The sequence below is a fragment of the Phalacrocorax aristotelis genome, chromosome 5 (genome assembly GCF_949628215.1).
Source record: "Phalacrocorax aristotelis chromosome 5, bGulAri2.1, whole genome shotgun sequence".
NCBI classification, from domain to species: domain Eukaryota; kingdom Metazoa; phylum Chordata; class Aves; order Suliformes; family Phalacrocoracidae; genus Phalacrocorax; species Phalacrocorax aristotelis.
In genome coordinates, this window is record NC_134280.1 from 35,251,488 (window position 1) to 35,277,225 (window position 25,738).

A 25,738-nucleotide genomic window follows, 5' to 3' on the forward strand; every position below is an offset into this window, starting at 1 on the left:
CCCTCCACCCCCCAAGCCCATATTGGTATTGGGGGTTGCCCCGACCCAGATACAGGACCTTGCATTAGGCCTTGTTGAACCTCAGGAGGTTCTCACAGGCCCACCTCTCCAGCTTGTCCAGGTCTCTCTGGATGACATCCCATCCTTCTGGTGTGTCATCTGCAATTAGAAATCGCAGACAGAATTAGAGAGATTTTAATGTTCGTTAAGCCTCCTGAAGACCCTTCTTCTTCTGAGCTTTTCTTAGACAATTACCATGGCTTTTTTTCCCTTCGATACCTGCCCCGCGCGTTTTACACCACAGCCGTGCTGAGGCACCGGGGCGGGGCTCGGGGGTGTCGGGCATCCGTTTGCGGGGCTCCAAGGGCTCGGCGCAAACCCGGCGGCCCGGTACAGAGCCGGCAGAGCCCCGGTACCGGCGCAGGCCCTCGGGCCGGGCTGACGCACAGGAAGGCCGCCGCCGGCAGGCCCGGGGGCGGGCGCGGCATAAAGCGCGGTGCGGCGGCGGGAGGCAGCCAGGCAGGGAGGCAGCCGCCGCCGGCAGCAGCGCTGGGCGCAGGCAAGTGGGGCGCCCCGGGGCCGGGTGGGGTGGGGTGGGCGGGTGGCCGGGGCGGGCCGGGCCGTACCGTACCGTACCTACTCATCCCCACGCCCGCGGCGGGGGCGTCCCGTCCCGTGGCGATGCGCTGGGGCAGGCGGGGCGGAGGGGCGGGGGACAGCCCGGGAGCCGTGCCGAGAGGGGCTGCCCTTTGCGGGAGGCTCGCAGGAGAACCCGGCGGCATCTAAGCGAGCGCTCGGCCGCCCGAAAAGCGGGACGCGAAGCAGCCGCGCCGCCGCCGCCGCCGCCCGCCGGCTGCTCGAGGCACCCGCCGCCCGCCTTCGGGGGCCCGTGAGCTCCTGCTCGAACCCTTTTTGCGCGAAGGGAAAACGCGGGCCGGGACGCCCCTGGCCGAGCACGTTACAGAAACCCCATTTGCAAACCGTACCCGTGTGCCTTGCAAGCGTTTGGGCACGTGAGCGTCCCTGCGCGTTACGTAGAAGGCCTAAGGGGGCTGCAGCCTGGGCAAAACCTTGCCTTTTTATCTTTTTTTTTTTTTTTTTTTTCCTTTAGATAATAATAAGTTTTCTTGCTAATCTTTTCAATATATCATAATCACCAGAAATTGCAATAAATGTCCCACAGTGAAAGCGAACAGGCTTACAAAATCTTTGTTTTTCTGAACGGGAGCTATTAATATATCATTATTTGGTTCCTTGTATGTATCTCAAGAAACAAGGTCTGTGATTCTTTCTAACTATCAGCATAGCAACAAAAACAGCGAAACATGCTATAGTTACTCCTTCTCAGCAATTTAAAGAAACAAAGTAAACTTCCGAGCAGTATTTTTTCCTCTTCTGAATGAAAGTACTACAGAGAAGGGAAATGCCACCAGGCACATTTCCACTGACGTTACACGGTGTCCCTCATACCACACACAGAATCATCCCATCCAGCCTTTGCTGAGGAGAAACTAAAACTTGTCACTTTTACTTTTGCGTGAGCAAGTACTCAGGACTCTGCTACACCTTGAGATACTTCATCATCTTTTTTTTTTTTTTTTTTAATCTCCAACTTAAGAAAATGCAAAATTAAAGACCACAACATTAAAAATATGATGCATTCTCTACTTCAAAATGTTGACGTTCTGAAACTACGATTCAGAATTTGAAATAAGCTGTTTATAAAAAGGTGAACTTTCTATAAAAATGTCCATTTTGATGAAATATCATCTGCTTTTTCAGGAAAAAAAGTTCTATCAGAAACGTTCAAACAGATGTAATATGTTGACATACTGCAGCATAATCTTTAGTCCACTACTGGATTTTGTGTAGTTTGTTAACATGAACAAACATCCTAACAAAAGGGAAGACAAACTCTAGTATGGGATCATGGTGTGGGGGCAGAGCCCACCCAAGGAGCAGGGTCCTGGGCACAGGCCCCAGGGCATCCCTCTTCCCAGCTCATCCACGATGGCATGTTCTCAACTGTACCACTGACTTTTTATCTGCATGTCACATCTAGAATTACAGCCTGGCATAGCCTGTCCTGAGACAAGATTTTATCTCTAGTCTTTCCCCAAACTGAAAAAATCACACTGAAAATGGTGTTTTCACCAGTGGGATTAATGGTGACGTGGTGCAACCCTGGAGCGCGGGTATCCAAAGGGTAATGTTCTGAGTGGATAGAGAGTCACGCAGGCTGAGGTGTCTACGTGGACAGCCTGCTCACCCAAAACAATTTGTTTAGTCCATGGAGAGGAGCAGATATTAAATTCAGCCCACCTAAAATCTGGAACAACCAAGCTTCTAACTCCAGTATCTCAGTAAATGACCAAAACTTACCTGGGATAGTTTTTTTTTTTGAGTAAGATTTTCAGAGCCTGCCGTTGGGTGATGCTACTCTTGCTTGTCTTACAGTTCTCATATGACTTTACATTTCCCAATTTTTTTTCTTTTCTTTCTGTAACATGAATCCTATGGCAATTAAAAATGGAAAGGATGTACTAGATAAGCAGTTTAGGTTGTAAAACAAACAGTACTCTCCAAACAGAAGATACATAACGTACAACCATTATGGCTTTAGGAAAAAAATGAGTAGTATGAATTCACTAAGAGGAGAGCAAATTCATTGCTTTCTACTACTCTTTCATAAGAATAGGTTTACCTGGATTTGAGGAGTACAATCCTAAGCTACTTCTCTTGATGAGAGATGCCCTGTGAATCTCCCTGCTTTATAAGCATCATACAGTACCCCAAAACATTTGCATTAAGGAAGAAAATTGGCAGAAGTGTCCATTCAAGTGTAAGAGCTAGAACTTCTTTTAACCGTCATGCTCGCTTTTCTCCCTCTTCCCTTTAACGGACTAATTTTAGTCACGTACTGTCCGTTTTGAAGGACGGAATAAACAGGAACATTGAAGTATATAATAAGAACTACAACGAAAATAAGTGATTTATTCACATTGGATTATTAATTCATATTCACCTTTCAAAGCCAAACAAGTTTAATCTTTTCTTTTGCAGTATGTCCCAATGGAGTCAAGTTCAACAACTGGAAATAAAGTTTTTGGAGCAGGTAGACCAGTTCTATGATGATAACTTCCCCATGGAAATCCGGCACCTACTAGCACAATGGATAGAAAGCCAAGATTGGTAGGATTAAATTTATTTCCTCTCTTTCTATGTCAGTCCAAAGCAATTCTTTCTTTATCTGGCAGATTTTAGGGTGCTTTTTGTAAACTTTGCAGGCATCTGCGCTCCAAGAATAGTATTACACTAGTTGTGGATTTAGCCCATTGAAATGTCAAAGTTTAAATTTAAGGAGGTGAGGTTTCATTTGAACCTATTCCTAAACAAAAAATCCAATAAAAATGGTCTAACAAATTAATGATATTACAAGTTTTTCAGAGAAAAAAACAATGCAAGTTAGTTTTCAATGGAAATGTTATACATTTACCTCTTGCAGCGTAAAAGTATTTACTTGTCCAAAACCGCACTTAAAGCTGGATATATAATTTTGAGGAACAAGCCAGCTATTTTCAGGAACTGTTGTCTAGAAGGTGAATTTATGCACAAATTTGGATCAAATTCACTGGATAGTTATCTTAAGAAAATTCAGACCTAGATGCCAAAAAAAGTTTATTAGTCATACCAGAAAGAGGCGTCAATTTTTCAAGCTAAAGCCACATGACTATTCCAGGACTATTGCAAAAAAACAACCACCATCTGCTAAGGAATATAATCTTTCCTTACGGTTTACAGCTCAGTGTTTATGGAGCTGTAGGAACATGGGAAAGGTTCAAGTCTCCTTTTCACCAGATTTAGCAGGCATATCTCAAACAGACGCCAGCCATTTGGGGGTCAAGGAGAGAGAATATCCCAAGGACAAGGTTGCCGTGCAGTCCAAAGTCTATCTTCCTCTGTTTTGCTCGCCAGCGTTACTGCCCTTCACGTACCAAGCTGTTCCATAAACAGCAGAACCAGTACAGGCTGTTTCTGTGTGTGTTCCTGTCCTTTGTCCCCTACATACCCTTCACCAGTAGCTTCAGAGTGTTCCTGTATCCCCAAATAGTTTGGCCGGGCGAAGGCTCATCTGGTGCCTGGTGTGAAGATACATATCTGCTGACTGGCCATCTGGCTGTTGCCTCCTGGAGCAAGTCATTACTGCCATTTTCCTCGGTGGAGGCTCTAATTTGGATTCCTCTCTTCTACCAACCTGCCAGTTTTCTGTGAAATTTGTAAGAACATACTATCTTTTGGAGTTTGAATCCACTGTCAACTTTGTCTGAAACTGAGCAGCAAATGCAGAAATTATATTTGTACAGCTGACAGAGTGAGAGGGACAGCATGAATAAGCCTCATTCCCTCTGGGAAGTGGGCTAAAAATATTTAAGTATTCCCTGGACTAGAGAGTAGAAAACCCTGCTTGTCTCCCCTCTGGCTGACTCTATAGCCTGTGCTAAGAACATCCTCACCCTGTCTTTATAGCTGCAATCTGCGTGAGTATAAATAAAAGCATCATAAAATCAATTATTCACAAACCTCTAACTATATGCAAGTCACCATATATTTAAAGCCTTTTCTTGCTGCCTAGATTTCCGAATGGATTATAATTTTCTTTACAGATAGATTGATACTTCTTACATTTTAAACGTGTGTGGTTCTCCTTCATTGTTTCTTTAGGGAGGCTGCATCTAACAATGAAGCAATGGCAACGATCCTTTTGCAGAATTTGCTAATACAAGTGGATGAACAGCTAGACCGAGTTTCACAGGAGAAGAATCTTCTCTTGATACACAACCTGAAAAGAATCAGAAAGCTGCTGCAGGTAGGTCGTTCACATGACAAATTGCATACTTACTGGTTTCTAAAGGTAGTGCCTGATCTCTGTTGAACGTGGTTTGTTCCTGTGCACAGCTCACAGCTGTCCTGATTGCTAGAGACTCCAAGCAGCTATAGGAAGACCAAGCCTTCAATGAGATAATTCAAAATAAGAATTTCAGTGTCTGTTAATTTGTGGAACAATAATTCATATTTTAATGCACCCTGCTCAGATACAACAATGCTGTGACTTTTTATCTTTGTGTGTATCTGTATCCCACTCAGCTCTTAAAAATAAGACTGTGTAGTGCTTATGGATGTTCATGTTCATTACAAATGTAATTACCACCTTTCTGACGCATACAGATTTTTAACTGTGATTAGCTGTGGTTATCTCAGAAATAAAAATGCGTAGTTTGGGCTTAAAGCAGCACCCTGAAAAAGGAACCCCTATAAATCATTAGCATGTTTGCTATTTTATGCTTAGCTGGGATAATTTGTTATGAATGGCTTAAAGGATTTTCCGCTAGGGTTCTGCAAAATTATTTTTATTCTGATTGGCTGAATGTTTCTCTAATAAATGTTTATCTAAGGCAAGGATTCTCAGAGTTCCACTTCGTTAGTCACCTACTTCCTGACATCTATCTGTCTTCTCCATAAATCAGATATGCATCTGAGTTTAATGAAAGTTTGGGGTTTTTTCTCTTCTTTGATGGTATTTTCCATAAGTACTTAAATGACAGTTATATTGCTAGCAAAAAATTTTCTTTATTTGAGATAGAGATATATATATATGTGCATGTATATTTATACACACACACAATGGTCTGGAAAATCTTAGCATGACCTTGCCAATTATTTTGTTCTTTTTATGGTTCTGTGTCTTTCTATTCTTTATCCCTAATGGTGGCCTCTTAAAAATGTGACAATATTTCCATTGCTACCGGCATTATGCAAGCAGTTTCATATAACTTGAAACTAAAGTTGCTTTTTATTTCTTTTCTGGTTTGTGTAGCAGCACTATCCAAAATTTCAGTACTGCTCAAACAGCAAACTTACTTAACTGCTTTTGGAGTTAACGGCAGAAAGGTTAATCCTTTTCCTTCTGTCATGGTCTTGGCACACTTTACCACAGTAGGTCTGAGGTAGAGCTGTATCACCTTAGTAAAGATATTCTCCCACAGTAGCATACACATGGAAAGAGGATTTCAGGGCCCTGAAACAAGCGGTTGCATTGGTGTATTCCTGGTTTAACAGACCGTGCATTTATGATTATACCAGCACAATGTGCACATGCAGAAGGACTGGCATGTAAGTACATGGAGGCGCTACAAAATTAAAGTCTCTCACTGTTCCTTCTTCTCTTCACACCACTTATTTTACTCTAAAATTTTTACCAAGACTTGAAGCAGCAGCTCTGCGTGCTCTGTGAAATTTGGTGTACTGAGACAAGCAATCAGGCTTTGGTCACACACACACACACATACAAGTTTACATAATAGCCAGTGTGAAAATGGCCAGAATGAAAGCCATCTCCATTAAGTCCTGTTGTGTTTGGAAGTTATATTGTGATGTGCTTTCCCAAAAAGCACAATGCAAAAGAGGCTTATTCCAGAAAAGCAAGAGAAGGGGAGTTTTAAGTGATTTCTGATTAAGTGGTTTCTCAGGTGGCAAGGATCTGAGTCACGATTGCAGAACAAGCCAAAACTCACAGGTGTCCCCATTACCACTGTACAGCTAGGTTAGTTACAGTCACCATATATTAGGTACAGCAGCAGCGCCAGCACCAGAGCTGTTTTTTTCCTTCTCTAGATAAAGCAATAGTAAAGGTCCACGTGGAGTAGCCTAACCCGTCATTTCACCTGAGTGCTGGCTCTAAAAAGAAATGCTGCACAAGTTGCAATGTGCACCAACATGGTTTCTCTATCACCCTGTAGCACTGTAAGGCCCTGACTTAAGCAAGCAGCGAGGTCTCTCTGCTCCCTTGGGTTGCAAAGGTCTGTAGGCTTGCAGTCTAAAGCATTATGAACTTCTTGAGAGGATATGTGGGATGCTGGAATTATACCACTTATTAAATAGGATCCCAGTCTTGAGCTTTGCAGTAAAATGTTTCCAGCTGAGCAAAAAATACATCATCTCTCTCCATCACTGAAAATGTTGGCCTTTCTCCGTTATATCAAGATGGCACATAACCTGTAGTTAGATAAAAAGCTACTCATTCAGTTTCAAAATACACATGCGAACCACAAGATACTGCACGGCACCTTTCACTATTAGAGTCTTTTCCTGATTTCTTATGACCTTTCACACTATCACCCAACAGTCTGTTCTGATTTCCAAAATAATTTCTACAGGACCAGACCCTTGCAATGGGGTTACTATTATTATTATTATGGGTAAGGCAAATAACTTAAACTATGTCTTAAGAAATCTGACAGAGGTATTTTAGATTTTTGCATAAAATATTATGTTACAAGTTCTGTATTTAGAACATAGGTGATAAATGCATTTTCAGCCAAAGTATGGGCTGCATGTTCTATAAAGCTGCACAGGCAGTCTCCTGAGCTTCAGCTGTTAAAATTATTTCTTTATTGGTTAGGTAAGTACATCACAAAAAAATGCTATAGTAGTTGTAGTCGGCTGACATCCTATCCTTGTTATTAACTGTCAGTTATTATTAATGGACTATGAACTGTATGTGACACACAGTACGGATGGTATCTGCTGTAATGTCTTTAAATTTCAGTATGCATGTAATTATGGGTCTACATTTTTTAATGAATCTCTGGCTATATTTTGTTGCTGAATATATGAGAAGTTTGGAACTGGGCTTTTGGCTCTCCACCACCCACCAGCTGGGTCCACTTGCAGATATCTAACTCTTGCAATTTGAGCTAGTTTGTGACAGTTTCACGAGACACCACCAGGAAAATGTGACTGATATACACAGTACAGTGCCATGGCCCCTTTTGTCCCAACATACCACCTAGAGATAAGGAGACTGGCAGGGTATGCTGTAAAACTAGTGAGCTTTTTCACCAACTTTGATGAAGGAAAGGCTGGGTTCCTAAATAGGAGAGGAAGCTGCATCTTTTCATTTCTGGTGACTCCACGAACAGCACTGGTTTGATTTTTCTCTGAATGTTAGTTACCATGAGCCCACCTTTATCTCTGCTTTGCTCTCTAACACAAGCACTTCTTTGAAATTTCACAGTTCACTCCTCTTCCTTCCCCTCTATACCACACACACAGATGTACAGACATGTACAGCATGCACACATATGAAGCTGTTCAACGTCAATACATGATCTGAGTGCAATGTTTGCTCATTATTTTGAGCCAAATTGTGTTACAATATTAAGTAATACTTGTCAAACTAGATTATGCTGGAAACCAGCATTTATCACTAAGTATGCAGAGTAGTACATTGAGCTATGGTATAGGTTCCTAAAGACTATGACAATGGCAATAATAAAGTAATTAAAATTAGAGAACACACAAAAGCCATTCAAAAGTGATCTGTAGTTCTTGACAAAAGGCAAAATGAGAGACTAATATTTAATTAGAAATACAACTAGATCTTTAATGAAGAGCAGCCTTAGAAGAGGAAGCAATGCACACTTTACAAATGGCTTGTGCAGCTGTTTGCTAGATAGCAAAGAACTCATTAGGATCAAGATTCCTCATGCTGCTACTGAATCTAGAGACAATTATGCCTGAAAGTTACGAGCGCTGCAGCGAAGCACACCCCATCTGAAGGAACTCAGATGAATGGGATTAATTTTTGTTATAAAATAGAGAAAACATTCTATTCTGAGCTTCACCTGTAACATTTTTACAAAAGCATCTGAGTTGCTCTATGAAAATAATGATGGAAGCAGTGGAAGAAGTGAGAAATTGCCTGCCTCATACTTGCAATACAAAGCTTTGGGCAATCTTAGGCATTGTAAAAGGCAAAGTGTAGAAGTCGTATCAGGAATACGGATCTGCCTGGCAGTCTTGCTTTTGAGGCCACAGGGACCATCCCTATTCTCTCACCATTAGGAAAGTAACTATGGAATGTGGTATTTTTGCTCAGGCTGCTGACATTTCCAAAATTATCTTAGGGCAAAAAGAAATATTGACCAGGAAATGTGCAATTTGACAAAGTTATAAGCACTTGAAAAAGTGCTGAGAAACTTAGCTAAGCAGCTGAGTTTACTGCTAGCTCTCAGTAATTTGTTTCTCTATTTCTTGCTTTCATTGAAACATTGCTTTTTGACAGTAATCTGGTATAAGTGCACATATACTAAAATCAGGGTCAGTGTTTTAGATTAAAATCCTTCATATTTTCTTCTTATGTTATTATAACTTCTCTAGTCAGTAAATCGGTTTCATTATGGTAGAAGAACAGCCTTTTTTTGCAGTGCTCCTCGGTGGGAGACTACAGCGCAGTCACTTGCTAAGGTTAAATTCTCTGTTCATCTTCCTACAGAGCTCCTGCTCCCCCCACAGCAGTTCTGGAAAGGGATGAAGAGAGAAAAGTGTTTGGAGGCAGTAGGGGAAGGAGGGGGGAAACTATGTCTGTGGTTCTTTCTCCTGCTTAAAACCTAGATGGAGAAAAGCAAAGCAGATGAGTAACAAGGAGGTGGTTTGTGCTGTTGCCACGACAACAAAACATAAAGGGCAGATGTTAAGCTCAGAGAGCTGCCTAGAACTTTTAGGCATGAAATTGCAGATGCAACAGTCTACATGACCTTAGCCCATGAACAATTACATCTTAGTTTTCAGGAGGAATGTTTTTAAATGACAGCATACCTGTCCCTGATGTAAGCTCCTGTGCAATACATTAGATTTAGTACACAAAGACTACTGCTAAAATATAGAGATACTCATGTAAGACAAACAAAATCTAGGTTCCTGACTCACATGCCAAAATCTTTGGCTAGGGGAGAGCAGCCGGGCTGCAGTGCACCAGGGGAGCCAAGGCAGCAGAGGCTCAGAGTAGCCTGGGAGTCAGGGATGGCCACCGTACCCCAGTGTCCCACCACTCCATTTAGGAATGGCACTGGCGGGCGATTGCCTGCGGGTCTCTGAGTAACACAGTGCTGTTCACCTCAGGGATGTTCTTCCCTGCCAAATCCAAGCTGGAAATTTGGAGCACTTGGCTGAGGTATAGCTCCGTGGGATGCAGCCGGGCCTGTGTGTGGGTTCAGGTGAGCTCCCAGGAACTGAAGAGCCGCTGGCTGTTCTGCACACTGTGATGGGTGCACGACAACTGCATCAGGAAAAAGCAGAAATTCCCGGAATCGTCCTACCCATAATTGAAGCTCTCATTTATCCTCTAGAGTCAAGATAACTTTTGAAACCAAACCCTTCTCATTAATGGCAACATGCATCTGTCTCACATCGCTGTTTACAGTATTCAGGGGAAAATCTGATTACACAAAGCTTCCTTTATAAAAGTGAAATAACAGACTTCAGGAATAGAAGGAGGGGCTACTTTGCTCATTTACCATTAAAGCCTGAGTTAATGAGTATACTGTGTGCTCCATGAAACATTTTGCTGTAAATGATATATATTCATTTAATACTCACGGCAGATTCTCAGGTATCGGTGAACTTTACCCACTCACCAGCCCTGCTAAAGCCTAAGATGAGGGGAGGGCAGGTAGTGGGGATTCTGCCCGAATAAGCAGGTCTTTGTGCACACCAGGAACATCTTGGGACATGCTTACAAAGGGACAAGTAAGGCAGAATCACCAGATTTGCCATTCATACCAACTAACTTCGGAAGCACTATGGTTATACTGTGAAGTTGGGAAATAATACTTTAGTTCTATTTCTTCCTCCTACATAGCCCTACTTCTTTATGGAAGGATCTGGCATAGCATCTGAAAGTATCTTCTGTCAGCCTAATCGATGTATATTAACATTATGGCACTTTGTTCCATATAAAATCCACCGTTTCTAAGTAGTGCAAAAAAATAGCATCTTACTTCACATGACGCTACTTACAACAGTAACACAGTAGTGCATTCCTGATTCTGTTTCAGGTTTTGAGTTATACTGCGCAGCCTATTTCCATCTGTAATGAGAACTGAACACCTTTGTGCTTCTCCAGATAGAACTAAAGTGAACATATAAAGGTTTTTATTTTAGTTCAGGTGACTGTTCACGCAAGTCGCAGCACCAGAAAGGTTTGGCCTTGATCTCCATGAGGAATCCTAAAATTATTTATTTCAGTGCATCAAAGAAAATGCTGAAAATAGCATTAGATATGAAATAGGACATTCCAGTTGTACTTAACAAATATTTCTAATGAGCACTGTGTTGGGAAACAAGTTGCGAATAATGGAAACATAGCCATTGATGTTTAAGTTGCAGTTTCCTGTTAAAACTTACAACAGGGTGAGAACGGAACAAAACAGAGAAAGTTTCTAATACACCACAGAATATCTATTTTAAAATGTTATTTACACATATTTTGCACTCATGTAACCTGCCAGATCAACAAAGCAACAAATTATAGTAGGAAATGTGTTTCAAACTAATGTGTCCTGCTGCGTAATACAATTCAGATTGGTTTTTCATATTAGTATCTTGCCTCCAGTGAGTTTTCCAGTTCAACCATTAAAGCTGTTTACAAAAAAATTTGGCTTACAAATAGGGAACCCCACGTAGAAGTCTGTACACTAAAGCATCTAGCTCTCTACTCTTAGTGAGAGTGACTGCACATCAGCTAATAAAGATTTTTAAAAATGGTTGGCACAAAACGAAAAAAGGTTACTTATTAGATAATAACTAGGAAATCAAAAAATATTTTATTTGAGGAATGTAACTAACAATTTATAAACATTTTAATTGTGTTTTGTAGAAGCAATGAAAGAGTTAGCTTACAAAAAGAAGTAAAAAAAACCCAAGCAAACAAACTAAACAACATCATCTAGGCTTTGTTCTTTCTGTAGTATTAAGGGTCCAGTTTGAGTCAAACATCTGCCTGAGATTAGTTAATAGTACTCAGGTTTCTGTGTCCAGAAGATGGAGGGAAAAAAAAGAAAAAAAAAAAAAAAGATCAGTCCAGTCTCTCCTCTGCTGCTTTACCCTTTTTCCTAGGGAACACTGTACTTTTATTTATTCTGAAATAAATCTCATTTAAATAAGAAGCATTGCTGCATTATTCATCTCCCATAGCAGCACAGCTCTACTACCTGGTGATGAGATCTACAGCCATATATTTTCTGTAGCTGTCTCTCCCCCTACCTGCTTAGAAATCTGCTGTTTCTATAGACTGTTCCTTTGACTAGTCTTAGCATCTGTTGGGCTGGATTCAGCAGTGGAATTTGGGGGCAGGTTGGGGGAGAGAAGAAAAGACCTCTGTCCTCACAGCTTATTCACTGTGTTTATAGCTGTGCCTATTGCAATTTGTTTGCACGTGCCCTAAAAAGAGCGTACAATCTTTTGGAGGTTATGCATTATACAATACGAGAAAAGCACAACTACAACGTTGCAGACTTATGCATTAGGATTTCCCACACATCATAGGAGTTGTCTAAAACAATGAGGTTGCCTTTAAGTTCTCTCATGTATTTTGAGAGGGGGAAGGGGAAATCTAAAAATAAAAGTCTAACAAGAGCAGCCTAAATAGATAGTGTCACAGGTACTTCCTCTTAAAGACCTACATAAAGCAGAGCCATTTTTCTACTAGAAAACGATTTTTCAGGAAGAATGCCACCTGTTTAAATACAGGCTTTCAAAAAACTCCCAAGCACTTTACCTTTATCAGGGTACCACAAGGACCGACTCTTTCTTTGTATTCTAGTACTGCCTTCATTCGACTTTCTGTCTGGATGCACAAACAAAGGTAGAAAACAAATCAAGGCAAAATGTTGTTTGTCATATTTGAAGGTGAAAACAGGAAACAAGTGTGTATGGTTATGCCTAACCACCCACACATTTCTGTGAGATACACAACTATATCAAAGGTTTTTTTCTTTCAAAAAAATGATAGACAAAAGTGTTCTTTTGTCCCCGTTTTTTAATTACTTGAAAGAAGAGATATTTGCTTATCTAGAAGGATGCTGAGCATCAGCCAGTAAAATAAGCATATCACAAGTGAGCAACAGGGAAGGAAATGTATTTTTGTTTGACTTTATAATCCTGTTTCCTCTCTGTCTGTGTCCCACCTCTCTTCCTTCAGCTTCTTTAAATATTCATTCAACTTCAGCAAATACATCAACAGTCATACTAGTTAATGTTCCATGCCTCCAGTAAAGCTCTTACAGTATAACAGTTAAAAGGTTCAGTTCAGGCACGGTTATTCTAGCAGAACTAAGAAAAAAATACAGCTGATTTTTGGATTGTTTGGGGGGGAGAAAAAAAGAGAAAAAGCAGGGGAAACCCAAACAAATTCTGAAACACTTTTTCAGAATTAGAAAGCACTAAAACCTACTCAAGTCCTCTATAGGTCACCTTGAAAACCAGGAGATAACCAGGTGAATCCCTGACTGACTTTGTAAAGGTTGCACAGCACGTCTTTCTATGTTACAAGTACAGACCAACAGTCATTAATACCTAATCCTCTACCTTAAGCAGTGAAAACAGACTCAAGATGCTCAAGCAGTGCATATATAGTATTCATCTATAGATGTATGCAGTATATGGAGACCTTTGACACATGAAATGAAAGCTTTCCAATATAACTGTGGTTGGGAGTGATCCACTTGGCAGTGATGGAGCTGCCCACAGGAAATAAGCTAAGTTTGGGAAAATTAAAAAAAGGGGAAGAGTAAGAGAATGAGTCTCTGGCATAGTTTTCTTTGTTCATCTCAGGAAAAGCAATAAACTTCAGATACTAAAATTGGCAGTAGTTTGGTGTTCTTTCTAAAAGTACATGTATTTTGAAGTGTCATAATAGGTATTTTAAAGTTTCTTCATGATCTTACAACTTACAGAATCAAATCTTGCATTTCCCCAGCCACTGTTCCATGCATCTTAGTATATCCCAAATAGTTCAATCTGGTTAAAAATTTAGCTAAAGGGTCTAAACTCTGCACACTATAATGCATAAATTGTTTTTGCACAAATGCCTCTGGTTTTTTTTCATGCTCTAGTAAGATACTATCACAACAGATGTCTCTGGAGTAGAGACAGCACAAGCTGGGCAGTGGTAGGAAGGTTTTCTCCCAAGGAAGTGTCATCAGCCTTCAGAGAAAATTTTCACCTGTTCAAAATGAAAGTTTAATTTCCCTTGTTTGCTTAAATTTAGCATCATGCTGGTAGTTATTGAGAGGAAGCCAGTCCAAATAAGACTATTTGTTGTTTGTTGTAAATCATAATACGGAAGACCTCATCAAAATGGAAAAGAGGGGGAAGAAAATTTCTAAGAACAATAGAATTACAGTAATATTAGCAGATAAGAATAATTTTGAAACTTCAGATTAAAAAAGGATCCTCAATTTCTCTTTGTTGGTACTTATCAAAAGACAATTGTAAGTTTTCCCTATAAATATCTACACATAATAATACAATTTTGCATAACTACAGAATCCACACCCTTCCTCCTTTCCTGGCTGCCAATCCTCATGTCACACTAAGTTAGGGTTCCCCCGTCTCAAGCCTTTTTTTTTGGTTAAATTTCCTTTAATTTTCCAAATAATACTACTCTTTCAACAATAGAAAATAATTTTCAATTAGTCATTCAATTAGTCATTCAGAACCAAAGGTCATCTTGAGCAAATTCTGCCCTGAACCAAAGACAAAATGGAAGTGCAGAACAGCAAGAGTCGTCACTAGATGTATAATAAGGGAACACCGAGTCGCACACTCTGAAGCATATTTACCTCTGAGAAGCATAAAAACATGGGGAGAAAAAAATTCAGTGTTGTTATTCTAACAGAATCAAATACATTGGTTATTGTGACTTTTAGTAATTATTGTTATTTAATAATTTAATTTATTTAATTTATTTAATAAGTTTATTTAATTTATTATTTATTTATTTAATAAGTTTATTGAGATACTTAACGTTATGACTTATTATTTATCAACCTGTTGAGTTGCAATCTATCTGATAGATTACTGCAAAAGAGACTATCAATATAGTATATATTGTACTAATATAGCTGGTTTAGGAGAAGGGAGCTCAAGACCAATGGAAGGGGATGACTGCTCAGGCTGTAGCACACAGCTCAGCTCCTGTGCCAGCTGTCCAACATTCAAAGCGTCTGTCTATCGCAAAGGCAAGGCCTGTTCCTAGCCTTTGCAAGCGTTCGTACTGCAGATCCACCATTATTCCAGCTTTTGTCCAAGGGTTGCTGCTCTGGGAGGGCAGGTGGCAGTTCTCTGTTGACCTGCTTGGTGTCTGCTCAAAATGATTCAAGTAGAGCTGAACAGGCACCAGACAGACACAAGTACGGGAATCACTACGGACACAGCTTATTACTAGAGCTTTATGAGTTAGAGAAGAAAGGGGGGGGGGGGGGGAAGTGAATTTCCACCTCATCTCTTGATTCAGATGGTTTTATCTTAATGAAACAAAGAAAAAGAGAGAGAGAAAGAATTTCAACAGGTTTTGCATATGAATAGTATCTAGAAATGCTAGGAAAGTCCCCGATACCTGGCATTTTTTGTGGGGGATTTTAAAACATCCCACTGTCAGAAGATTTTTTTGAAGTGCCTCTTCTACATAAATGCATATTCCAGGCCCAAGAAAGAATTTTTATTTCTTCTTGACTTTATTAAAAAGCTTTTGTTTGACTCCTTTTTGTCACAGGGCAAAGACAAAAGGCAACCACCAGCTCTTAGAATGCTTGAATTCTGTTGGGCAGTGGTAAGCCAGGACTAAACACCCCTCAAGCTTCAGGTAGCCTGCAGATACCAATGTGTTATGGTCCTTATATACTAGCCGTATATGTGGAAGGTGGGACCCTGTTTTATGAGCAAAAAAATAACAGCAGCAAACAGAAACCAACAGGCATTAACTGAGGAATTAATATGCGCATCGGTGGATTTACACCAGTCACAGATTTCTCACCACAGCTTTAATCCTAAGCCTCATTAAAAACAGGACTTTTATTTTTTCCCCCTCTCATCAAGGCGCAGATAGATGTGACAGGCTTAGCAGCTGAAACAAGGCACGCCTGTTCTCCCCTCTCCCAACCAACCTCTCCTGACTTCATGTGCACTAGTCATAACAATAAACTCATCCTTTGCTGAGCAGTTTCAGTCCACTGAGGAGCAGAAAACCCATTCAGCAAAAAGTGCAAGTGGTTTCCATCCCAGTTAACAATCTGGATTAACTCACTAAGGGGTCAGACTGGCATGAGACAAGGGCTGGCACCACGCAGACAGGAGCACAACCATTCTTTGCAGGAATTAATTTGCTCTGGCTGTTGCGGTCGGACCCTACCTTTACCTTCCTTCCACATGAAGCTCCACTCCACTTTCCATGGTTTGCAGGAAAATCACAGCCATTTCCCGTATTCCCCTCCCAAAGTTACATCCTGACACTACACAGAGACAGTTTAGGAATATGCTTAATAAAGGGGACCACGGATATTCACCTGGACCTGAAGTTCAGTTGTGCTGAAGGAAGTGTGCAGGAAGAACATAGTTACTACCCTTCTAGCCAAGAAGCTGGCAGGGAGAAATGAGTAACGGCAGATATTTAGCATTGTCGTTTGACATGGAAATCAGCAGTATATCCTTAATGTTAAATCCCCTGTCGCCACCCAGCAAGAGGCAGGCGGGAAGGGAAAGCTTAGTGTTTCATCTAAGACATAGCGTGTCTTGGGGTAGTATTACTCACCACTTCTTTTTTTCCAGAGAAACTCCTAAAATCAGAGTCTAGACCATAACTCCTTTTCCTCAGGGTAATTGATACAGATGATTGCTGGAGGAAAGCACCACCCTGAACTGCTTTTAAAGAGGTCAAAGGAGGCACAGCACTGGGACTACTTTGGATGTGCACTGGTTGCACTGTGGGGCATGTACTTTATATGTCCTGGCTGCAGAAACCTTAGAAACCCTGGTTTTATTGCCAACAATACCATGGCAGTCAAAGCTTCTCTAGAAGAGAACATTTTGTACATCAGTTATTCAGTTTTAAGAGTCCTGTGTCTTTCACCTTAGTCTCTACTTGGAATCAAAGTATAACCAACAGCTTGGTATTTAATACCAAGCAGCTCAAACCAGGTCTCCATGATTAAAATTACCATTTTAAATAGAATATTTCTTTATCTTGTAATTGAACTCAAAACAGACTATGAAAAAAATCTTTCAAATTACTTAGATTTCATGCAAAAAATTATTCCGTTTTGTCTGTCTATTAAAAAGTGTTAGAGGTATGTTCACCATCATAATACTATTTGGAATATAGAAGCAGTATGTTCACATTTCTATCATATGTGTCCACACCCTTGTTTTTAATACACCAATTAGTATAAGATAACAAAGGAAAATATAGCATCACTTTACGTAGGTATAAACTTATTGTGCCACATTCAGAGAAAGCAAGAATAAATGAAGGCAGCAAAATATTGTGAAAATAAAAACTGATCAGAAAGAGGGAAAAATAGAACTAGTCCAAAAGTGGAAACTGCACAGGAAAATAAATGAACTGGATTAATTCTAACGAATGGCTGAAAACTGTATGAGCACTGGATAAAGGGCATCTGAATGAATGATACATGAACACTGAATAAAAGGCATGAAGGATATTGGGAAACATTGAACAAATACATCACTATGAAAGATGCTGCTTGAGAGTCCTTGATCATTCCAATTTGATAAATACAGCACAAGCCAATATTTGGTCAAATTGTACCCAGTCCTCACTCGCGCATCAGCAATTCTGCACCTTATTTATGGTGGTGTAAAAACAGAGAAATTTTTTGGTTCTTTGGCCTGGGTCAAGAGTTGCTTCTTCCTTCATCTTAGGCACATTATTTGTTGAAGGAGAAAAATTGTTCCTAGACATTAAAATTTAAGTATTCTGCTTTATGCTGAGGAGGCTTTTCTGCTTGTATCATTACCGTATGGATACGCTTACAATTTTCTGTTGGCAGAAATGCTACATGCTAACAGCAACATCCTGTTGAAAATGGAAGACATGATAAAATCGTGCACAGAATAGGCTGACAGGAAAGCCCTTTCAAAACAGCTGTGTTAGCAGTAGAGCAATTTGATCTTCAAATGATGTACATCTCGGAGTTGTATCTTTATAATCTCTGCAGAACATTGTTAAGAATATTTTATGGCAATAGCACTAAGTGATGCTGCACTACAAGGCTGAACCAGCACTAACAAAGGTCAAGAACAGTAGGGGAGTCTTTTCTACCTGCATCAAGCTGTAGCTCATAGACACCAAGCACATTGATTGTGATTTCCAGAGGGACACCCTGAATTCTGAATTTTTAAAAGTTGTGTTTACTTGTGCTTGCAGGGCAAATATCATGGTAATCCCATGCATATAGCAGTGATTATCTCAAACTGTTTAAGAGAAGAAAGAAGAATATTGGCTGCAGCTAGCATGCCTGTACAGGTAATGGATTACATTTCATTAATCTGCTCCACGTTAACCTGCTCACACGCTTTTAGGACCTAATCCTGTCCTCTCAGTCCACTAGTGATTTCTGTGCACTAGGGGTTGCCAAATGTTGCCCTTTAAACTCACATTTATACCTCGTTAGTGGCTCTACTGCTGCAAACATTGCTACAATTGTTTACTGTGTCACAGGTAATCTTCAAAGAATTTAATCTGTGGGAAAGGCTATAAAGAGCTTACTCTCTGCAAAACAGATGTATATATTTCAAATAATGCAATGCATTAATTCATATTAATTATGCAATGCAAAAGACATTCCATCTGATATGTTGTGAAGGCATTGATAGTTTTGATGTTGTTTGAAGAAAGAAACTTTAAAACTAGAGATAAAACCTACTTTGGGGAAATCGTTACATGGTTAAAACCCATATACAATTTTTAAGTCAAACGTGTTCTGGTTTTTATCACCTGTGAATATAATACCTATCCTTGTATGACTATTGTGGCATGAGTCTTTTTCAGAAACCTAATAATCTGTGTTTCGGTTTCTTTAATTTACTAGATGTTTAATGTTTGCAGTATACCCACACCCTTTCACCTTTCAGTTTTCTAAAGTTAAAGCAGCATGATTTTCTATCTGTGGAACTAAACAGTCTCCAGCTGGTTGAAGACCAGCTTCTGAATTCCCTCTCTATGCTACAATTTGCCATACAGTTACTATGACTCGTTATTATTACTTATCCTAGGGGCCACTGGAAAAGTCTCTGCAGAACTCCGTGGTTTCAGAACGACAACGAAATGTAGAACACAAAGTGTCAGCCATCAAGAACAGCGCTCAGGTATTTTTTTGGTCCTGTTTGCTGCTTACGCAGCCATGATTTTCATACAGACATACCTGAACTATCTTCAAGCTGAGTAGCACAAATACTTCTGCTAACAAGCTCTGCCAACCATTTTCCATTATTCTGAGGACCTCAGCTCAGACTAACTCAGGACATACCTGGATCCTCAGGTTTTTACAGCTGCTCTGGGTTCAGTGTGAGAACTACCTATTTTAAAGCTATCACACTTATCCCTCTAGGAGTTGCAGGCAGACCACTGAGTGCAGTAAGAACACATCTACTGTCTTTAAAAAGATGTGACGTTCAGTAAACATGTTTCTGTGACTTCACCTCTTGTAGTTGGGTCAGGAGTAGCTAGCCTTTGTGACCTCTGAGTCACATACCAAGATCTTTGTAAAGCTGAAGGCTACATAACATAATTACATGTTTTGGAGACATGAGGGCAGAACACTGGGAGCTAATGGTAACAATTCTCCAGGAGTTTCCCATACCATTGCAGGGCAGAGCTGAGCTGAGCCAAACCTGTAGCTATGTCCCATAGAGACATCGAAAGCTCAGAGAAGACCTGCCTGTTCAGTTCAAGGCAGAATAAGGATTCAGGTTAGCTACAGTCTTTTTGCTATCCCAGCCCCACTTCCAGCTTTGCAGCAGTCCCAACATAGAAGTTATATTTGAAATACCTGTCCATATGCTGTTCAAGAGCAACATTTCTGGTATACTAGAAAGAAGTCCCAGTAGCATTTTCTCATCAGTGCCTCCCTAAGGGTTAGAGAGATTAAACCCTTAAAAGGATAAAGCTAGCTTTAGAAAAATGAGATACTAGATCTCTATCTATGTATACAGTTAGAACGTAAGAGTTGCAGAGCAAAAGCAGACAAAGCTGCTCCTTCTGCCTGTGTGGGGAAGTGCAGCCATCCCTGAAAGACCAGTGAAAAAGGTTCTTTTTAGTAGGTAATTAAGCTGAATACAGAAATCAGCCAGCTCCTTGTGTACGTTATTTCATACCTTACACTTATAATTTAGAAGTTTAGTTTCCAAAATAAAGAGGAAACCAAAAAGGCTAATTCTGTGCATCCTAATTTAGCAAATGAGGTTTTGTATTTTTACGGACACTTAATGTGAGTATCTCAGGGGACTAAAGAGGGTTGTTTATGATTTGCTGGCAGAATCAAGCCTTCCTATAAACAGCACAGGAACAGGCCTTCGAAGTAAACCAGATGATTTCCTACTCACAGTTTTATTTTCCTTCTTTTGATGTGTCGTTTTTTTTAAATTTTCATTGTTTGGTTACTAGAAGACACCTTCTAAACTTTTGGCAGTACATATGAAAACAAACCCTTGCAAAAAGCCGAAACAATAAAAATATGTTTCACCCCTTTACCCAAATTCTTAAGTAATTCTCAAAATAAAGTCTCTGAGCTCTGCTCCTCTCTCTGTCTCCACCTTTCTTGGCTTTGCACACCCCATTCCAATTGCCATTGAAGTCAATGCAAAATTATCCATTTGCCCTGCTTTAAAGTTCCAAGAAGAGTTACATTATTGGCATAATAATTTCAATTTAGCTCAGGCCAAATGTAATCATTCCTACTTTCCACTATGGCATTGAATTAGTAAAGTAAAGAAGTGGTTAAGCTGTACCAAGTACTGTCTGACTGTAGGAGAGAGGATAATAGTTGGCTTTCTGAACAAGTAAAATAAATGTGTAGTTATAAATGAACATTTATAATTCAATAATCTTTTTTAAAGTTTACAAGATAGTAAACCAGCGTTTCCAAACTGCTTAGGGATTTTCAAATGGTAGAAAAAGAAAAATACTACATTATGCGTTTGTCTATTACAAAACAAATTCCTGTCACCATGAACACCCAAATAATTTTACATTCTTTTCCCTGGGAAAGATGACTGACCAAGATGTCAAATACTTGGAAGACTTGCAAGAGGAATTTGACTTCAGGTATAAAACAATACAAAGCTTAGGTAAGAGTTTTTGTAATAATTTTTAGATTCTCTAGGAAATGGCTGATTCTGCAGCTAGACCCCAGTATCATGTTTTTTTATGCGTTACCCAGATACTACATGTAAACATAAAAATGGGTTTTTAGTTTATACAAAGAACATAATGACTCTTTTGGGGTTAAGAGGGGATCTCATCAAGCAAGTATAGTTTTTTTATAGATAAGCTGCATGATGGCATGAATAGTAGTATTTTTCTTAATTTAAAGAACTTATATTTCAATTTCTTCACTTTTGACATTGCCCTTTCTTGGCAGGATGTGTAAGAGCCTCTTATTTCCCAGAATAGAGTTGTGCAAAACTGATTTTTTTTGCCTCTACCTTGGTTTTCTGTTCTTTTTTGACCACAGTGGTGATAACCAGCTGGTAAGCACTCTGAATGCATGTTTGACCAGCCTATGGTGTTTGAGATATGCACATGGCAACAGTCCTTGCATGATCTCTTTCAGAAAAGAAACTGAGGTCCACTTGTGTCTGCTCAGATATCTTCGTATTATCTAGCTTTGAGCATGCAAAGATATTGGGCTTGAAATGTCCGAGTTCTTAAACATGTCAATCCTATATATTTAAGGCTGCGATACGGCCAGGCAGTCAGAAGAGATCAAGTTGCCATGGTTTAATGGATTGTTAGCCATCAGGCCAATCATAATTATTGGCCACACAGATGACTGAAGCCTGCCCTGCTTGCAAAATAAAACATGCTTACGTAAATGACTTTCAAGGCTTAAAATTTCACTGTGTCAACAAATGCTCTACACCAGCACAGCCAGCTTGCAGTAACTTAAAACGTGTATGAGCAATTGCGGTGGCTGAGCTGACAATCAGTTACTTGTCTGCCTCTATTGAAACATTTACCCTAACGTAATGGGAAGGTGTCAATCCAGAGCTTAGCAGAGACACAGTCGGCACCAATTTCTTTTTTGAAGGTAGCATGAAAGATGCAAGAAGAGCAAAAGGTGGGGGAAGAGCTGCATATGAAATAGCATCGGGCAAGCCTGGGGAAGCTTGAAACTAATGCATGATCCAGAGAAGAAAAAAAAAGTTATGGAGAGGGGGAAATACCCAGTGATCAGTACTCCTGGCTGCTGAAATCCCCACAGCGATGGACACTTCATCTCTCTTTCAAATGCCTCACCTCCATTCTGTCAGCCAGACCTGTAATTCACATCAAGTCCAAAGAGCCAGCGGTCTAACTGCTGACAGCACAAGCATATTTCAGTAAAGATCAATCATTGATCCAAGCCAAATGAACATAATATGCATGAGTATGCACGTGAATAAGAAATTTACAGATTTCTAGGTATCATCTGTATGTTTTCTACCTTTTCCTGTTCCACATACACATCTAACAAGTGGAGTCATAGAACCTTAAACTTAGTCCATTCAAATGAATGGACTATTACATAATCTACTGATGCCTGCACTTTATTTTTTCACTAGTTCATGCTGCAGTCTGGTCGTGGCTTTTTCCCCTCATAAACACGAACACACACCCACACACACATTTATACTGATTTTTTTTCATCCCCTGCAGAGCAGAGTGACAAAAACAGCGCCCTCATTAAACAGGAAATGTTGGCGTTGCAGGCGATGCTCAACACTTTAGACTACAAGAGAAAGGTGAGTGACATATTTTGTCATTTGTGGTTCATTTGCTTTCTCCCCTTATTTCCACACCCAATACCCGAATGTGCATGCATGCCTTTTTAAATTCTCCTCTTTGTCTGTTCTTCTAATAACAGAGGAGTTAAAAATCCATAAAAGGTTTGGGTGGGTATGGGTGATCTTGACTAGCAGTTAAGAAATTGGCAATTAAGTAATGGCTCAACCAAGAATATGGTTCCGCACACCTCAGAAGTGAGGAGAGGGTATCACTTCACAGGATGTCTTATGTACTACCCTAAATGGATAACTTAGCTGTCGATCTGTAGCTTTTAAAGTAAATAAAAAGTATTCAAAGCAAATGTAATCTAATAATTGCGAAGAAAATACAACAACAAAAAAAAACCAAACCCCACCAAATGTACATTGCTCTGTTCATCAACCGAGACTTGCAAATATAACAAATATTGCCCTGACCACTTGTTTGCTGGCACAAAAAAAAGAGTATCTTTAGGCAGTTTGTTTGAGTCCATGTGCTTTTTATGGATAAAAGCAAGCAAGAAAAAAAAAAAGTGCATGGGATACAATACAAAACAAAAGGACTTTTTGACCTTGACAGTACTTATAATGCCAAATTCTTGGAGGTGTTACACCCACAAAGAATGCAACTATCCTCCTTCCCACACCCAAAAAAGGAACATTTACCGAGGAAGAGTTTATGGAGATTCAGGATTAATTTCAAATACCATAGGTGATAAATCCAGTCACCTCTGAATTAAAGAGACTAAAGCGGTAGTGGCTAAATATGATTACTTTAAAAGTAATTGAAAGAAATGTAATCAGCACTTTTATGATAATTGCTGAGTTTTGTGGCCGTTCCCTGTGGTCAGTTTGTGACACCTTTCCTATTTTACAGGAAGTACTCAGTAAAATAGGGCGTGTGATTCATGAAATCGATATGCTTATGAGCAACATGCTGACTGAAGAGCTGCTAGACTGGAAGAGACGGCAGCAGATTGCCTGCATTGGGGGGCCTCTCCATGGTGGGCTTGATCAGCTCCAGAACTGGTAAACTTGCCTTGAGCTTGTGTTTCCACTGAAAACCACAGGAAGTCTGCTGCACATGAAATGATCTTTCCTTTAGATCAGTTACCTTGCAACAGCAACAAATTAATTAACAGCTAAGCAAGTAAACAGCAAAAATACAATTTGTTTTGGTGGACAATGTTTGTTATTCAGAATTAATAATGTTACAGTGAACTGCTGGGCCTGAGCCCTGGCAGTTGGTCATTTTTTGGTTTAACAGTTGTTCAGATACATGATACATACCCTCCTGGGAATTTTGCTTGAGTAAGAACCGTGCTGACTGAGTTTGTCACTGAGGACAGTGGGAGTTTTGTCTAGGCAGGAGCCGGGTAGACACTTTATGCTTTGACTCACTAGGTGCATCACTCACTCCTCCAGACTTCAAACTACACAGGAATTGAATGGCAGTAGTCTCTGTGGTGGCCACACTGAGGGTGACTAAAAAAAATTTTTAAAAAAGGCACAAAAAAAAAAAAAGGCATTATATTTAAAAACAACGCAGCCAGAGAATGTAATGTCCTGGTTATTTCTCTCCCATCATCAAACTTCTGCAGAAGGTGAAGTAAAGAATAAGAAGAAAAAGGAAGGAAAACAACCAAGAACCTTTTTAAGTTTGAAGAAAAAGTATTGTTTGCCTTTTTTGTGTTGTGTTTTGTTTTTTTTTTTCCACTGAAGTATTTTTTCCATTGAAGGTGTTAAAAATAGCTAAAAGATGTGATTTTTATACACATGTACCCTATTAAACTGTTAGCAAGCGTGTTTGGATTTGGTTTTCCTTATTGTTCTTACATTTCTGAGAAATGCACGTCCTCAGTCTTTGGAACTTTTTAATTTTCTATAAATATTATCATTTTAAAGAGTACATTTTGCAAAACCACTAAGCTGTAGGAAAGACAGAAAACTGGCATGAGTGTCCTGCATGTAAAATGTCAGAACTGTGTATCTATTTCTTCTAAATTATCACAGACAGCATTGCATGGCTCTTGAGGAGGCCTGTTGTGAAAATATTTATCTTTGAAAATAAAGTAGGAAATTTTGCCTGATGTATTTATATACCCCTGTAGACAAAAGATGAATGGACATGAATTTGGATAAAGCTAGAACGCACCAATTGGTATTGATTCTGATTTCCCCAAGCAAGAACATCTGTAGCCATTATGTTCTGAGTAGACATTTACATGAAAGATTGCAAACTAATCTTTTGTCTTGCTGTAGTTTTACACTGTTGGCTGAGAGTCTTTTTCAAGTTAGAAGGCAACTAGAAAAACTGGATGAGCTGTTGACCAGACTGACTTATGATGGGGACCCTATTCCCGTGCAAAGACCTCAGCTGCTGGAAAAAGTCAACTTTCTGCTCTACAATCTTTTCCGGAAGTGCGTAAGCCATTTTCAATGTACATAACTTTACCTGAACTGACACAAATTTATTGGCAACAAGACCACCATATTATTAAGAAGAAAAAAAAATTAAGAAAAGGTTGAGTCTCTGAGGATCTTAAAGACCAAGTTTCCAATATAAAAAGTATGTACAGCTGTCACCAAAATTCCTAGAAACTGAAGGTGCCAGGCAGCTTCTCATGTGTACTAGCAAGGGCTTGTGGTCAAGTTCTGAATCTAGGTGAGCACACAAAATCCACTTATTTCAGTAGGAGTCATTTACATACTCCTGAGAATGTGTTGGGGTTTGGGGGTTTTATTTGTTTCTTTGGTTGGTTGGTTTTAAAGTAAAATGGCAGGTGCTAATTTGTTCCTTGTCTTTCCAATTCCCCACCAAGACATTTTATTAATACACAAAATATCATAATTCCTC

General features: G+C 39.8%; 1 protein-coding gene across 1 annotated transcript in view; it reads left to right on the top strand.

Annotated features, from left to right (window-relative positions):
* Nucleotides 1-356: 356 nt before the first annotated feature.
* The window catches only part of STAT4 (signal transducer and activator of transcription 4), a 42,624-nt gene continuing 17,242 nt past the window's right edge, over nucleotides 357-25,738 (top strand). The window contains exons 1-9 of the mRNA XM_075093924.1: nucleotides 357-559; nucleotides 3,064-3,192; nucleotides 4,723-4,867; nucleotides 18,284-18,382; nucleotides 19,132-19,224; nucleotides 21,126-21,204; nucleotides 22,775-22,860; nucleotides 23,759-23,910; nucleotides 25,144-25,302. Coding sequence (XP_074950025.1) covers nucleotides 3,065-3,192; nucleotides 4,723-4,867; nucleotides 18,284-18,382; nucleotides 19,132-19,224; nucleotides 21,126-21,204; nucleotides 22,775-22,860; nucleotides 23,759-23,910; nucleotides 25,144-25,302 — 941 coding nt within the window. The 5' untranslated portion in view covers nucleotides 357-559; nucleotide 3,064. The remainder of the gene's footprint in view (nucleotides 560-3,063; nucleotides 3,193-4,722; nucleotides 4,868-18,283; nucleotides 18,383-19,131; nucleotides 19,225-21,125; nucleotides 21,205-22,774; nucleotides 22,861-23,758; nucleotides 23,911-25,143; nucleotides 25,303-25,738) is intronic.